At 47.0% G+C, this 14,909-nt stretch overlaps 1 protein-coding gene across 1 annotated transcript in view; it reads right to left on the minus strand.

Annotated features, from left to right (window-relative positions):
- Nucleotides 1-14,909, minus strand: part of EPHB1 (EPH receptor B1) — a 457,018-nt gene that overhangs the window by 89,833 nt on the left and 352,276 nt on the right. The window contains exons 6-9 of the mRNA XM_027960197.2: nucleotides 14,046-14,170; nucleotides 6,636-6,798; nucleotides 3,003-3,111; nucleotides 2,093-2,157 (exon numbers count right to left, since the gene is read on the minus strand). Of these exons, the coding sequence (XP_027815998.2) occupies nucleotides 2,093-2,157; nucleotides 3,003-3,111; nucleotides 6,636-6,798; nucleotides 14,046-14,170 (462 nt within the window). The remainder of the gene's footprint in view (nucleotides 1-2,092; nucleotides 2,158-3,002; nucleotides 3,112-6,635; nucleotides 6,799-14,045; nucleotides 14,171-14,909) is intronic.

Consider the following 14,909-nt stretch of genomic DNA (forward strand, 5'->3'; position numbering starts at 1 on the left):
TTGGAAGTCTATCTGTGCATGTGGGTGACACGTGGCAGCCCAGGGAAGCCAGCCTCTCCAGAGAAGAAAGTCAGGTCTGAGGCTGAAGAGGCCAAAAAGGCAGCAAGATGCACCCCCGCTTGATGCCTGGGAACTCTCTGTACCCCCAGTGAAGAGTATAAGATTTAACTTGCGTGCCTTTAAAAGGAGGGGCTCCCTCCTAGGGTATCCCATTCTCACTTTGGGCGTCTTTAATTTTCAAAATGGCATTCCTCCTTTTGAACCCAATTTTGTGTCCTCTGCTTTCAGGTGGACACGGCCATCTTTAAATGTTTCTTTCATCCAAAGAGTTCAAAGGATGCCAAATCTGAAACTGATGCATAGTGGCTCTCAAAGTGGCCAGGCATCAGCCCAGAGCAGGGAGGCGGGGTGATGTCAGAACCCCAGGAGGCAGAGGCAGGGAGGTGAGGTGGTGGAGACAGCCCACCAGGTAATCCTGATGCACCCTGGAGGGGACACCTCCATCACAGACAAATCAAAGTCTCTGTCCTTAGGAAGCTAAAGACCTGCCTGGAAGGGAAATGCGTCAGTTTATGTTAAGTAAAAGTATCTGAAGATTTTGCTTTGAGGTGCAAAATCAGAATGTAAGGAAAGGAGAGAGAACGCATTAGGATTTCCCTCTAAAACCAGTGACGTCTGGTTAAAATGGAGGCCCAGGTGGCCTGCTGGGGGGAAGAAAGAGGGATAGATGGACCTGGAGTGTTGCAGGAGCTGTGCCTGTAGCCTTAGAAGGGGGCTGCTCTCCCAGTCTCCCTCCTCTGACCCCAGTTTGTGTTGCTGAACATGGCTGTGAGCTGGACCACTCTGAGAGAGCCTTGGGGTCTCAGCCGGTGTCCAGGCCACAGCCCCATCCCCACCATGACTTACAACAGCAGCCCAGGTGCCAGGGGCTTAGTCCTTTACAGACCCTTGGTAGGTTCTTGGTCTTGGAGTGAAAATCCTGGGGAACAAAGCCATATCTACAGAGCAACCTCCGCATCGCCCCAGCCAGCACCAGCCTTGCCCTCACTCAAACACGAACTCCTCCGTGGCAAACCTGCTATGTGAGCACCCCGGCATCACTCTCTTGCCTGGGGTCACCTCGAGTGAGAACTTTCGCCTCGGACGCCATTTCTACTCCCAGAACCACCCAGAGAAGGCCTGCTTATGGTGTGTGTAGACACAGCCTGTTTTCCATGCTCTCCACCCAGAGAGCAGGGAAAGGGGGCTGGTACAGCCGCAGCAGCACTGAGGTGAGATGCAGCTCACGGAGGAAGCCGGAGACAGAGAGGGCAGAGCACGCAGCGCCGGGGCAGGGTTCTGAGTGTGTCCATGGAATCTGAAAGGAGTTATTTAGAAACAGCATGTCTGCTATAAGGATTTAAGCATTCTGCTTCCTGGATGCAGGAAATAACCCAGCTGACCAGTGGGGACCTCTGCAGACCCTGCAGTGTTGTTATGACATACATCAAAGAAGAATTCCGACACAGGACTTAACATCACAAGTTGGTAAAGGGAAATTTCAGTTATAAAAATATTATATGTAGGTTTTGAAAAAAGAGAGTAGATAATGAGTGAAAAACTTTTAAAGGCACTGCTTAAAAGAGAACACTTGGGAGATATCCCAACACTTTGGCCTCTTGGGCTCTGCTATCTTTTTAATTCCCTCCGTTCAAGTTCTCTGGCTTATCTGTGAATTTGGTTAACACATTCCCCAGCCGCCCCATTGGATAAGATAAGGCAGAAGATGTTAATAGAGAACCCTCCATCTTTTTCCACTGAGTCTGATTTCAGGATTCATTGACTTGCTAAACCCAATCTCCCTGCATTCCATGTCCTCTATGGGCTTATCAATGAGGAAGATAATCTACCTGCCAGGCATTCAATAAGTGCCCATGATGGGTGGACACAGATGGGGTGGACAGCCTTGGTCCCTGAGGACCCAGCCTCTGGGCACTGGTGGCTGGGAGGGGGCTCTCAGTGGGGATGGGCCAGTCTGCCTACAAGGAGCCCCCAAGCACTTGCCTCTTGACTCCGGAGCTCAGGCGGTGGGTGGCTCAGGCTTTCTACTCACCTCGGCCCGTGCTGTAATGCTGGAGCTTATCACTGTACACAGCTTCTTTGCTGTAAGCACGTTTCCTGTGGACACAAGGGAGAGGAGCTCTCTTAGCCAGGGTATATCCACACCATTCTGCTCCCAGGACCTCCACCCAGGCCCCCTGTTCTGATGGGGGCTCACCCGGGCTTCTCCTGGGGTTGGGAACTGCAGCTGTCCCTTAAGCGGAATTCCTATTGTGGCCAGCATTCTAGCTTGACCATCTCCGTGGACAGTGGGCTCCGCTTTCAAGCCAAGGTCTTTCAGAGGTCAGGCAGGGCCAGGGTCTCTACAGAGCTTGGTGAGAGGCCCTGGAGGGTGCCTGCTAGCACTCTGGCTGCCCTGTGGAACTTCTCGGGAGGGGCCAGCTGAATCTAGGCTAACCACCCAAGGCAGCAGCAGCAGCAGTATTAAAAATTCACGAGGACTTCCTACCTCCTGTAGGACCCGCTCTCGTAGAGCTCCTCTTTCCCTCCTTAGCTCCCTGCTGCCCACCTGCACCCTGTGCCCAGGCCCCAGCTCTGTAGCCAGAGAATGGGTTGAGGCACAGGGTGGGATGTTCCAGAGGGTCAAATGCAATTTTGTAACTGTCACTCCAGAAAGATCATTGTGTGTAGGGGGGTTAAATGAGTGGGTGAAAATGAGGTTGGGGGACAAATGCTCAGAGCCTTGCTCAGCCCCTCCAGAGGATTTATCCCCAGCACAGAGAAAATAAATGATCTGGAAAGTTCTAGGCTGCCCATGGACAGAGAAAGGGTGATGACTGGTGAGCCTGACGGTGTGTCCCTGAACGGTCAGGTCCTGTTCCGTCCACATGACCAGGGAGGGTGCATGAGCCAGCCTTCCTGGGTCTGGGGAGAGCGGGCAGGAGCGGGGCCAGGGGGCCTACCTGCTGCAGACGATGGAGACGGCCACCAGGGACACCACAAACACCACCCCAGCTGCTGCTGAGCCAGCGATCAGGGGCAGCTGCTCCCGCAGCTCAGACTTGTAATCATCTAGCAGAGAGAGAGGTATTAGAAGCTTCCTGTCTGCCCTCTGCATGGGGCTGCTTGCTACTCAGGGATGCCACCAAGGACATCAGAGTGATAGATAGAGTTTCTATATTTCAGAGCTGTAAGCCTGACCCAAACCAAGAGTAATCTTTAAGTAAAACACACTCACAAAAACAACCCCAAACAAATAATGTCAATAATAAAAGCAAGATAACAGTGACAGAGGACCTCACAACTAAGAGCTGATGACATTAGCCCCAGGGCAAAGGTAACTGTCTCCCTGCACTCATTCAGAATGCCTCTCAAAGGTCTGTCAGCCATGCCAAGGATACATCTAACAGGGGATATGGAAACCACTGATGAAGTACCTTCTAAGACACAAAGTTGCTGAGATGAAGCCAGTCAACAGATTCACTGAGCAGAGGCTTAAGAGCATCTGCAGCCACCCAGTACCACATCCAGTGTTGCAGAGAATGAAGACACGTCGAGAAATAGCCCAGAACTCTCAAGCTCACACTCAAGAAGAATAGGGTCCTGGCTTCCGCCAGTGTTAGAAACACATGGGAGAGTGGCTGCCTGTGGGTCACAGAGGTGGACAGAGCTCTCTCAAACCCTGGCTTTACCATGGGTAAGCTTAGTGATCTTAGACACAGCATCTAGTCCTTGACTCTCGGATTCTTTATCTGTTAAAATAAATTTTTAAATTAAATCATGTGACACATATTTCAGTGTCTGATGTATCACAGATGCCCCAAATACAAATTCTCTTCTCCTTAATCCATACAAACCACTCCGCCCAGGGGCCTATTGTTATTATTGTGGTTCTTCTCTCACTTGGTGTCAAGGAGCCATCACAGAATTTCGGGGCTGAGGCAGATGGGGGTCAAGCTATTTATGTCCTATTACAATTGGGGTTGCCAGATACAGTGAATAAAAATATGGAATGATCAGTTACATGTGAATTTCACATAAACAACAAATAAGGTTTTAATCTAACCCAAATATTGCATGGGAGATACTTAGACAAACATTATTTGTTATTTACCTGAAATTCACATGTAACTGTATTTTATCTGCACTCCCTTCCCCCACTGCCGGCCATCATTCTGAGGTTCCCTGCTCTGCAGGTTTCTGCTCTGCAGAATCGCTCAAGCCCAACGGTTAGACCCTTTTCCAGGCCCCTCCTCAGATCTAATGAATCGGAACCTCTGAGTGAAAGGCAGGGTACCTGTGTGTTTACCAAGCACTCAGCATGGCTTTTATGCACCCTAACATTTGGGAACCATGGTTCAACTTTGTGGCTACAGGATGAGACTTGCAGAGACAAGGATATTGTTCTAGAAGCCTCCCACTCTCTAGAAATCCATTTTAAAGAGTGAAGGTAGAGTTTTGGTTTCCCTCTGCTGCGAACTTTTTATAACATGTGTTTTTAAAAGAGTTAATTTTGCAAAAATAAAATAAACAAAAGGAACCACAGGGAGGAGTCCATGTAAATTAAAAAGTTCCTAAGCCATGTGACCTTTAGCCCTTCAAATTGATTTCTAGATGCTTCCAGAACCAGTATCCTTAGGTTTAGAAGTCTCCTTTACCCACAGTGTGGAAGGATGGTTCTCAAACACTGGGGCATAGTAATCACCCAGAATGCTTGGCAAACATGTAGATACTCGGCAAACATATAGATACAGAGTATATACTATACCTACATATACTGTATATACTGATTTAAACTGCTGTATAAATCAGTTTTTAAAAAATTAGGCAGCCAAGTCAAAGGTTAGCAGGTTGTAGCTAAGTACAGCCCAGAACTACAGCAGCTCTGTCCTTGTGGAGGTCACCAGTCCAAAGCATGGCCACTGACCCTGGGTGAGATCCCACAGGTCCTCCTCGACCCAATGACCCTATCGCTAACAAACTTCAGACTCACCTTTGTGCTGCAGGGAGGCCTGAAGCGTCAGTGAACATAATTATTACTGATGTGTGAACCTCAGTCATTAAGACAAATACTCTCCAATTTGGCCACTTACCAGAACTCTCTTACATCCAGCTCCTCTTGGGTTTACAAAACTTAACTGCCAAAGGTAAAAGGAATAGCCTTCTTGGGAGAAATTTGTTACTTCTTGATTTGTCTAGCAGAATTGCCAAGAGACCAGTGCTCACAGCTTTTTGAATTTTGGGCTTTTAATCCTGTGTACCTCTTGATGCCAAAGTGCCCATAAATCTAGATGTGAAGTAAGGTACAAAGAGGGTAACAGAGTCCTTAAGGAACTGAAGATGGACTGCGTTCTTTTCACACCAGCAGCATCATTAATCTGGATAAACTGGCTCACCTTTCTATCCTAACTCACCATCCTCAAAATATGAGTCCAAACTCACCTAAAATAAACTCAGAACTGACTGCAAACTCTACTCCTACAGAGGCCAGACAGCTCACATTGAAGCATCCAGGTACAGACCACTGGGAAGTGATAAGCCCTGCGTGGGGCAGCAAGCCTCTGTCTCAAGACAAAGTCCTCACACTAAGATGCTCACCAGCATTGCCTTCTCTTACAATTTTTCAAAATAAAACGGGTATTACAATTTTTATATGAAATCACTTGATTTTTAAATCTTTCCAATGACTTTACAGAGATTGTTGGCCTAAAATAAAATGTTTTCCAAGGGCAGAGTATTTTCTGTATAATTTAAGTAATAAAGGAAAAAATTAAAGCCTTTCTATTTGAGAGGCTGAGAATAGATTGACACTTGGGAGCTACCAGGAAACAGCTCATCAATGAATAAATATAGATGGGTAGTAGATAAATGAGTACATACACTATGGAAAGTAGCTAACGAAATAGACACCCATGCACAAGTCTGAGGTTACAGGGAAACAGAATTTTCATAACAACTAAAGGGGGTGATCTCAGAGGAGTAGCAGAGACTGTGGCAACAGGGAACTAATAAAGCCCAAAGGTGGAAGTATTTTCAGGGACAAGATCGTCTAGCCTTGGAGACAGCTTGGAAAGCAGTGGCTGTTCTCTCCGGAGACACCTCAGCTGGACCTCCTGGGGGTCACGTGTGAAGCTGTTTTAAATACTCTGAGGCGTGTGGGACAGCCACTCCCCAGTGCGTCCCTCTGTTTTCTTCCAGGAGCCCTTGACTCATGCAGTGAGGCTGTGCACTCAGCTCCCAGCCCCGAGAGCAGAGGAGTGAAGTGGGAGTGAGGTTGAAACAACACAGAATCCCAGAAGAGCATGTCCTTTCATTTTGCGTTGGGCTCACTGCTCTGCAGACGCAGGCATGCATGCGGGAGGCTCTGCGCGTGCGCGGTACAGAGACCTGCGAAGAAAACCCACTAGATGTCGAAAACCCGGCCAGGCTTCAGACAGATGCTCTGCCTAGTGAATGCGGGTCCTCCTGGGGGCAAATGAGGCAATTCCACTGGAATCCAGTTAGCAGCTGGCATTTCGGCTGTGACCACTGCCTCCTGGGGGCTTCTTCTCCCTCTTCTGCCTGCCCTGATCCCAGGTCACCTGCCTGCCCCTTACCGTCCGTCAAGGTCTGGAAGCACATCTTGCCGCTGAACTTTCCATAGCCGGCCACGGTGCGGGCGCGCACCTGTACCACGTACACCATGCCGGGCCGCAGGCCGTCAATCCGCGCGGTGTTGGTCTGGCTCCTGGCCATGGAGGAGTTGAACTCATTGTGTTCCTGCAGGAGAGCAAGGGAAATGGGTTGGCAGCCTGCTCCTGAGCACGTGGGCCCCTCGGTTCTGGGTCCTTCAGATCTGCTAAAAGGTGTCCAGAGCCCCAGGCCATCCCTCGAAACCCCACAGACTGGGCTGGACCTAAAGAATAATAAACGCACTCTGGACTGTGGGGTGGTGATGGTCTTTAGAGAGGTCTGAGGAAATGGCTGAGCTCTCAGGGCCTGGCAAGGACAGTTGTTTTCTACTCCTTCCCCTCCAGGGATGAGAGACAGAATTACAAAGCACTTGCAGCTTTGCACACCCCCTCTCATCCCTGACCTCAGCAGAAGCAAACGGCCACATCTGCACCTGCCTGCCTCTCTTTGCATTGCTTCTGCCGAGCCCTGGTCTTTCCTCTCCTGGTCACTCCTCACAATGGCTGTTCTAGATCACACCTTAAGAGACCTCAAGTCCGTAGACAAATGACTTTGTGTTTGCTCTGCTAAAAAGCTTGAGACCGAGCTAAAAACTTGAAGCTGGACTACCTCCCACACCTGCTTCTGCTTTCATCTTGGCATGTGTCTGTCTGGGTGCCCACTGTCCGAGTTCCTCCCCATCAGCATCTAGGGAGGGCATGCCCCTTCTCCCTGGAGAACATGGCCTCTGCCCTCACCCCTCCCACTGTTTAGGGGGTCAGTCCCACTCTCTGTGCGCTGTTCTCTTCAGCACCCTCTGCCTGGCCCTCTACAGTCCCTGTCACCTGCACATGGGTAGGATACATGGGTATCCTCTGGTGCTCACAGACCTGCTGTGTCTTTCTTCCTTCTGACTCTCCCACCCATCATGAGTGCCTCGCTGTGTCCTTGCTTGTGCTCTCTTCGCTGCTGATCTTGTGTAACATATGGTTTGGCCTGAACTTTTGTAGCTTCCGATCTTTTCTGCCACTCTCTTCCTACCCAATCCAAGGTTCTTTTGTAAAAAAGATCTCTGACTCCCTAAAGCTATTATCAGATAGACAAAACTCCTAACTCTCAGTCCAGAGGCCTTTCACAATGAAGTCAACTCCAATCTCTCACATCCCCCTGAGCCACCACCTTGCTGCTTCTCTGGGTACCATAGCCCTGGCCTCCAGACCTTTGCTTAGGTTGTTTTCCCAATCTGAAATGCCTCTCTCCAGGGGCTCCTCTGCATTTTCCGGTTTCCTTAAGCCTACACCCCTCAAGATCTCCTCTTCCAGGAAAGTGCCCCTCACTGTTCCAGCCCAAGGACTCTCTCCACTGCTGCCCATCATCTTTCTACCTCGCCCGCATGCACCAGCTCATCTCTAATCATTTCCATGTGATCATCATGGAGATGGCAGCTGTTCAGAGTCTAGGTCTGCCCCTAGTTTGCACTGTGAGTCTTAGAACAAAATGAAGATCTTAGGTCACCAGGAAGGAAGCCCCCAAGTCCCACGTGAAGATCTAGGGCACTGTGACGAGTTCCACGCATAGCAGTTCAAGAGGCAGGGTGGTAAATGAGGGGAAAGTTTTTGACCAGTGTGGTCTGTGAGCCACATCCTTAGTCAAAGGACAGAAGAAATGTTGGGAGTTGAACCGGGACAAAAGAATACAGTACAGCGATAAGAAATTACCATCATCTTAAAATATGTAGACGTCTACTGTGCAAGGGCAGAGATGACCTGATATGCGATCATTCATTCATTTGGCCAGATGGTCACCATGACAACACATTACCATGTGGTGCCTGCTACCAAGGGCTGCAGGTATCAAGCCATGGTCCCTGCCTTTGGGTACACAACATCTTGTGGGGTGGGGCTGAAAGCTGCAGTGCTGAGTGAGTGATGGCACAGAGGGCAGCTCACGGGGTTATGAGGGTGCAATAGAGGGCCGCCCGAGCCCAGACTGATAAGGTGGTTGGGAGGGACTCAGAGAAAGGGTGGCATGAGTGAGTCCTGAAAGATGAAAGAAATTAGCCCCATGGATGAGTGAGGAGAGTAAGAACTGAACAGACTATCCTTTGAGAACAGAATAAAATATGCAAAGGTGGGGCTGAAAGGAGATTAGGCACCTGCAAGTAACTGGGACTCTCTGGAGGATAAGTGGCATGGGGTTGGTGATGAGTGACTTACATCATTTAGCCATACATCATTTGATCTATTTAAAAAGCATGTCAATGCATGGCAAAACCAATACAGTATTGTAAAGTAAAATAAAGTAAAAATAAAAATTAACATAAATAAATAAATAAAATAAAATAATAAAAAGCAGGTGGATTCCTAACCCCACTCCACCTCCAATAAGGAATTCAGCAAAAAAGAAGGCTGTCCACTCTAGAAGGGATGCCATCTAAAACTTTCATCATTACTATCTTGACACACTGAAAACACGGTCTGAAACTATGAAAACATGGTCCTTGCAAATTAGGACAAAATCCCATTGCTCCAAAATCTAGGCAGCTGCCTGAATTCTCTGATTTTATTGTATGGGATGCAAGCGTGCACTGCTTGAAATATGTGAAACATCTCCTGGGCAGCTCTTTTCCTGAAAAATGTGTGCTGGTGTATTGGCATTTGGATGGCGAGAACCCATAATCACGTTATTGTCCACACATCCTTCAAGAAGTTCAGTGATTAAAATGAGTATCAGTCCTTGTTCTCTCAAAACCGTTCATCAACCTCAGGCAGATAAGAGTGAAGAGCAGAGTTGCTTTTCCTTTTCTTCTTCTTTCTTTGGTTGCTTATGATTTTGGAAGTGTGAGGGGGACAGATGCTGCAGCTGTTGAGGGCAGAGACCACATCTTGTTTCTCCATCCCTAACATGTAGCAGGGGGCTCGCCTTGCCTGGGTGCCCAACACCTCAGTGCTAAATGAATAAACCAACAGTCCACTTTGGACCAGTAATTTGAACCCATGGATGGAGCATAAGATATTGCCAAGGTCTGAGTGGGTTCCTGTGAGAAAATGAAGGGTGGAAATAAATTTGAAGGGTAGAAATAGCTAAGGCCTAAAGCAGTCTGTCCTCACCTAGTTAATATGAGAGCAAGTCCAGGTCTAAATGCTTAATCATTAAGACAGCCAAGAGCAGCTGTAGACGTTATCCCTTGGTTTGCCTATAAGCACTGACGTCAGGAGTGAAAAGTGCTACAAGACAGTAAACAAGAGAGAATGATGAATGGAAGCATATTAAAATGGGGAAGAAGATGATCATGGGAGAAGCCCTGGGAGTGTCATCAGCTTGATGGCATCTGAGCTCTCTATTAATGAGCTATTGGAGGAGCCGAAAGCCTCATTGATTCCACTCACAGTACTGAAGGTGACAGGTGTCCCAAGCAAAACCAAGAGACTGATGCGGAGTGGCAGACCCAGACCTGGAAAACTACAGCCTATGACAAACTACCTGTTTTTGCAAATAAAGTTTTATTGGATCCCAGCCATGCCCATATTCTATTGTCATCTATCTACTGCCCATGGCTGTGCTATAAAGGCACAGTTGAGTAGTTGCAATAGAGACTATGGCCTGTAAGCCTAAAATATTCACTAGCTGGTCCTCACAGAAAAATGATGCTGATTCCCAGTTTAGAAGAAGTGGCAAGGGAAGGAGGAATGATGAGTTCTATTTCTTTGGATTGAATCCAGGACATCTACTGGGCTGAGTTCTGTTTGCATCTTCTAAAGACCAGGATTCCACACCCCTGTGGAACAGGCAGGCAAATGATTCTGGCTACAAGTATTTGGATTGAAAATTAAGATACACTGTCTTATTTCCAAGGCCACACTAATTTTGAGCAGCATCAACATTGCATCCAGTCTTTCATTGAGCTCAGAAATATACTGAAATACAATAAAAATATCTACAGTTCCAATTCTGTGGTTCCCTAGCTGTGGCCTGTGAGGTTAAGGGTAGATCATTTGACCTTTCTGTGACTTAGTTCTATCATCCATAAATTGGTTATACTCAACTTTCAAGTATCTTTCATTTCTTTTGAGGATCAGAACTAATGTATCTGTGAATATCTGGCATATAACTGGCACTCAATATGTGATGAATTATTGTCATTGTGATTATTATTTCAAAACACCCTCATAAGATAATATCCTTTCTTTAGAAATTATAAATGGTCAAGGCAATGTAATGGATTTTATATTTGAGCACTTTATAAGCAAGTGAGAATTCTATCATAATATAATGAATGGTAACCAAGGCTTGGGCAAAGAATCTTCTCTTTCAGGAAAGCATTCTATCCTCTGGGACAATGGTCTGCCTCACTGAGGTATGGAAGCCCCCTCTGGCATTGAACTGCAGTGCATGTGTTCTGTTAATAATCAGCATAAACTATTGAGAAGTTGGGATGGGATCTATAATGGGAGAATAAGCCTCCTTCATAGCATCAGAAATCGAAGTTAATTGCAGTTTGTTTAGTGGGGAGGCTTGCATGGACAGGGAAAGGCTGTGGAGGAGTTGGGCGTGGGTTGGGGGATGAGGAGCTGGGGGACAGAGGCCTGAGCCTCATGGTTTCAGTTCTGAGGCTTTCACCCCCTCCTTTGGTGACTGCCCTTGGCACAGTGGGAGAGGAGAAGGGCAGGTGGTCTCCCATACATCCCACCCCTTCCCAGCACCACCACAGGCTACAGGACAAAGAACCCAGGCTAGATTCCCTTTCTAGCTGTGTGATCTGAGTAAGTTGGCCTTGTTTTTTTGAACTTCTTTGTGTATTTGTTTCTTTACCTAAGACAATGTTATTAATATTTACCATACTGGGCTGTGAGGGGCAGAGATTGTTTAGAAAGTCTCTGGCACCCAACAGGGGCACACAAAGAAGAAATTATTATTTATGTGAGATGGGCTACAAGGCTCAAGTTCATGTGTGTATGAGGAGAGGACTGGGTGTGACATTACTGGTGACTGACATCACACCATAGATGGCCAAGCATGATATTCTATTGAAGAAGGTCAACAGAACTAAGTCTAGGTCAATCTGAATTTGGTCCAGGTCAACTTTGGTGATGAAATGAGGTCATGAAATCGATAGGTCCAGATTGGTCAAAAAATTTTTTGGATTTGTCCAACATTCACTTCATTAAATGATAAAAAAAAAAAAATCTAGCAAATAAACACTCTCAGTTCAAAGCTGAATGAAAATAATGGTGGCTTATGAATCCAGATCATGTGAATTACCCCCAGTTCCCTGAATTATCAGAATCAACTGTCTGTGAAATTCAGAATCCTCTAAATGAGTAAATAGCTGCCTAACTCTCACCTTGCTTGCAAATTCGGCTATAACAGCTGAAGGGCACACCTCCTTGCTGGCTAGATCGGTGATCTATCTGGCCTTCTGCTTTCAGGGAGGTAAACTGGTGAATTTTACAAATGTGAAAACTGACCTAGAGTAAGTGGTTCAGTAATGGGACCACAGCTGTGTGGTTGTCAGTTAAGAACAGCTCTGGAAATGAAGGCTCTCTTCCCAATGCAGTCATGCTCCATTTCAACAATGCCTCCATGTTGGAGTCTGCAAGTCTTCATCCTAGAACCTCTTCTTATCTCCACTGACCCACTGGACAGTCTCACCTGGGCTCAGGTCTTCTACACACTGACAACTTCCAAATGGTCATCTCTAGCCCAGTCCACTCCTCTGAACTCCAAATGTGCATATGTAGCTGCCTGTTGCACATCTCCACTTGGCTATCTCAGAGGCATTTTAGACACGAAGCTGAATGGTCCCTTCCCTCAGCCCAGATGTGCTCCAGCCACGAGTGATCCCGTTCTCAGCCATCCTAGTGACTCAGGCCCAAACACTCCCAATTGAAAATCCAACCTGTTGGAAATCCTGTTGGCTTTGGCTTTGTCCCCCATCTTTGTCTTAGATTATTATAATCTAGCAGGTCTATTTTCAGTGGAAACGCTTGAATGATCCTTTTAAAATGTAAGTCAGATTCTGTTTCCCTTCTGCTCCAAACCTGCTATGGATCCCGATCTCATTTGTGGAAATGCTCAGGTTCTTACAGCCCAATGTGAGCACCTGCTCGGATTACCTCTCCCCGACTACTGTTTCCCAGTTGCTCATATCACTCCAGTCATGCTGGTCCCTTCCTGCTCCTTGAACCAGCATTCATTATCTGGCTGCAGGGCCTTTATGTAGGCTCTCTATCTCCCACATTGTCTGCTATATAACACCCTTTCCTCCTTCAGGTCTTTACTTAGAACTTAGCTTCTCCAAAAGCCCCACTTTTACCATTCTATTTATTTTTCCAACTACTCCTCCCCCAAACCTGACCATTCTGATCCCATTTACCCTGATCTACTTCCCCCACTTTACAATCCTCATTTTCTAACATACTGTATGATACCCTTGTTCATTATGTTCATTATTCATTTTATGTCTACTTGCATTAGAAAATAAGCTTCTTGAGGGCAGGAATCCTTGTTTGATCACTAGTATATCCTAGAATAGTACTTGCCAAATAGCAGGTACTCAAAAAAAAAAAAAAAACTTGCCAAACAAATATAAATGAATAAATGGTGTTTGCACAAATACTGTATTGGGTCAGTATATAAGAAATACTGTATTTTCCTGAGATGTTGCAAGTGTTACAGTTCACCGTGGTGGGAGGAAAAGCCCTGCTTCCCCCACAGATAGGCCAAGGGTCAATACCACAGGGCACCATTTCTCTTTTCTTGGCAGAACATGCCCTGTTATAGTCCCCAGCAACAGCTACAAGAGAACAGTCAAAGAAGATAACGTACAAACTTCTATTTCTATTAATTTCTAGCTCTCGTTTCTTCATTTCCACTTAGATATTTTAAACCTTCATACATACGTCAGTACATACATGCACATGATTTATAAATAAAAGATCTTATATTGGAGGTACATGATCAAAAACTTTGAAAAACACTAATTTACAAAGTCACGAAATCTTCAGAAAGTTCAGGGGACACTGGTGAGTTTGTAGCCCAGCAAACACACGTAGCAAGTTCGTGACTGGGAGAATGGAATTGGTCCTGCCCATCCATGACAGCCCAGTGAGTGGTCCAGACAGTGGGGTGGGGTGTTGGAAGGCTCTCTCCTGAGTTGGTGCAAAAAGCACCTGGGCGCCGGAGACCTTTGCTGGGGCAGAGCCAGGTTGTGCTCTCAGGGAGCCTCTGGCCTCTGTCACCAGATTCCTCCCCGCATCAGGGCTCCCTCCAGCCTGTATCCCCTCAGCTGGCTACCACCCACACAACAGTGGCTGGCCCTAGATCTTGCAAGCCTGCAGGCGGGGCTGGCTTACCTTCTCATAGTACCGGATCTCATAGTCCAGGATGATGCCGTTGGGTTGCTCTGGCTGTGGCCATGACAATGTCATGCTCCTCATGGTGGCACTGACCTGGTGCATGATGGGAACCGTGGAAGGGGCTGCAGAAAGAGGAAGAGATAGGGCAGATGAAGAGACCCTTGATGATATGAGAAAGGCTGTCTTTCAGAGATAAATAGGCAGAGAAACACTGTTGGGTTGGAACTCCGCCTCTTCTTTCTCATCAGCTCAGCCGGATGTACAGAATTTCCTGAAGGTTCTGCAGAATGAATGGAGTTTGGGCACCAAAGGAGAGAAAAGGTAGCAGTTTAGGACAGGAAGACATGTTTGAGGGCAGGGACTGGAGTGAACAAGAAGAAAGGTTTGACCAAAACAAGAGATGGCTGGAAAAACCACAGGAGAACAGTATGAACTGACAGAGCCAGAGTCAGGCGCGAAGGGCGTGACCAGCAGGACAAATCTATGCTGCAGGCAGTGGATCACGAAGAGCGATGGACTGTTTTTGAGCAGGTGGTGTTGAGGGAGCCTCAGCCTTGCAATAACGGGGTGAGCCATCTCAGAGAAGAGAATGTGGAGGCATAGCCTATCAGCAAAAGAGTCGAGCTGGTCAGTGCTGAATTGCTGTGCAGTGGAAAAGAGCATTCCAGCAAACATTCTGAGACTGCATGGAGGATTTTGCTGTGTTTCAAAAGGAAGAGAGGTGGCATCTCTCCAAAAGATATGAATACAGGCCAGCAACAGAGTTCTTTTCGACTTCTGTCAGAGTCTTCCAAATGAGGACATTTGCTATTGAGCGCTCACAAATATAAATGAAGAAATGATACACAAACCAAACATTTG

The sequence above is a fragment of the Ovis aries genome, chromosome 1, assembly GCF_016772045.2.
Source record: "Ovis aries strain OAR_USU_Benz2616 breed Rambouillet chromosome 1, ARS-UI_Ramb_v3.0, whole genome shotgun sequence".
NCBI classification, from domain to species: Eukaryota; Metazoa; Chordata; class Mammalia; order Artiodactyla; family Bovidae; genus Ovis; species Ovis aries.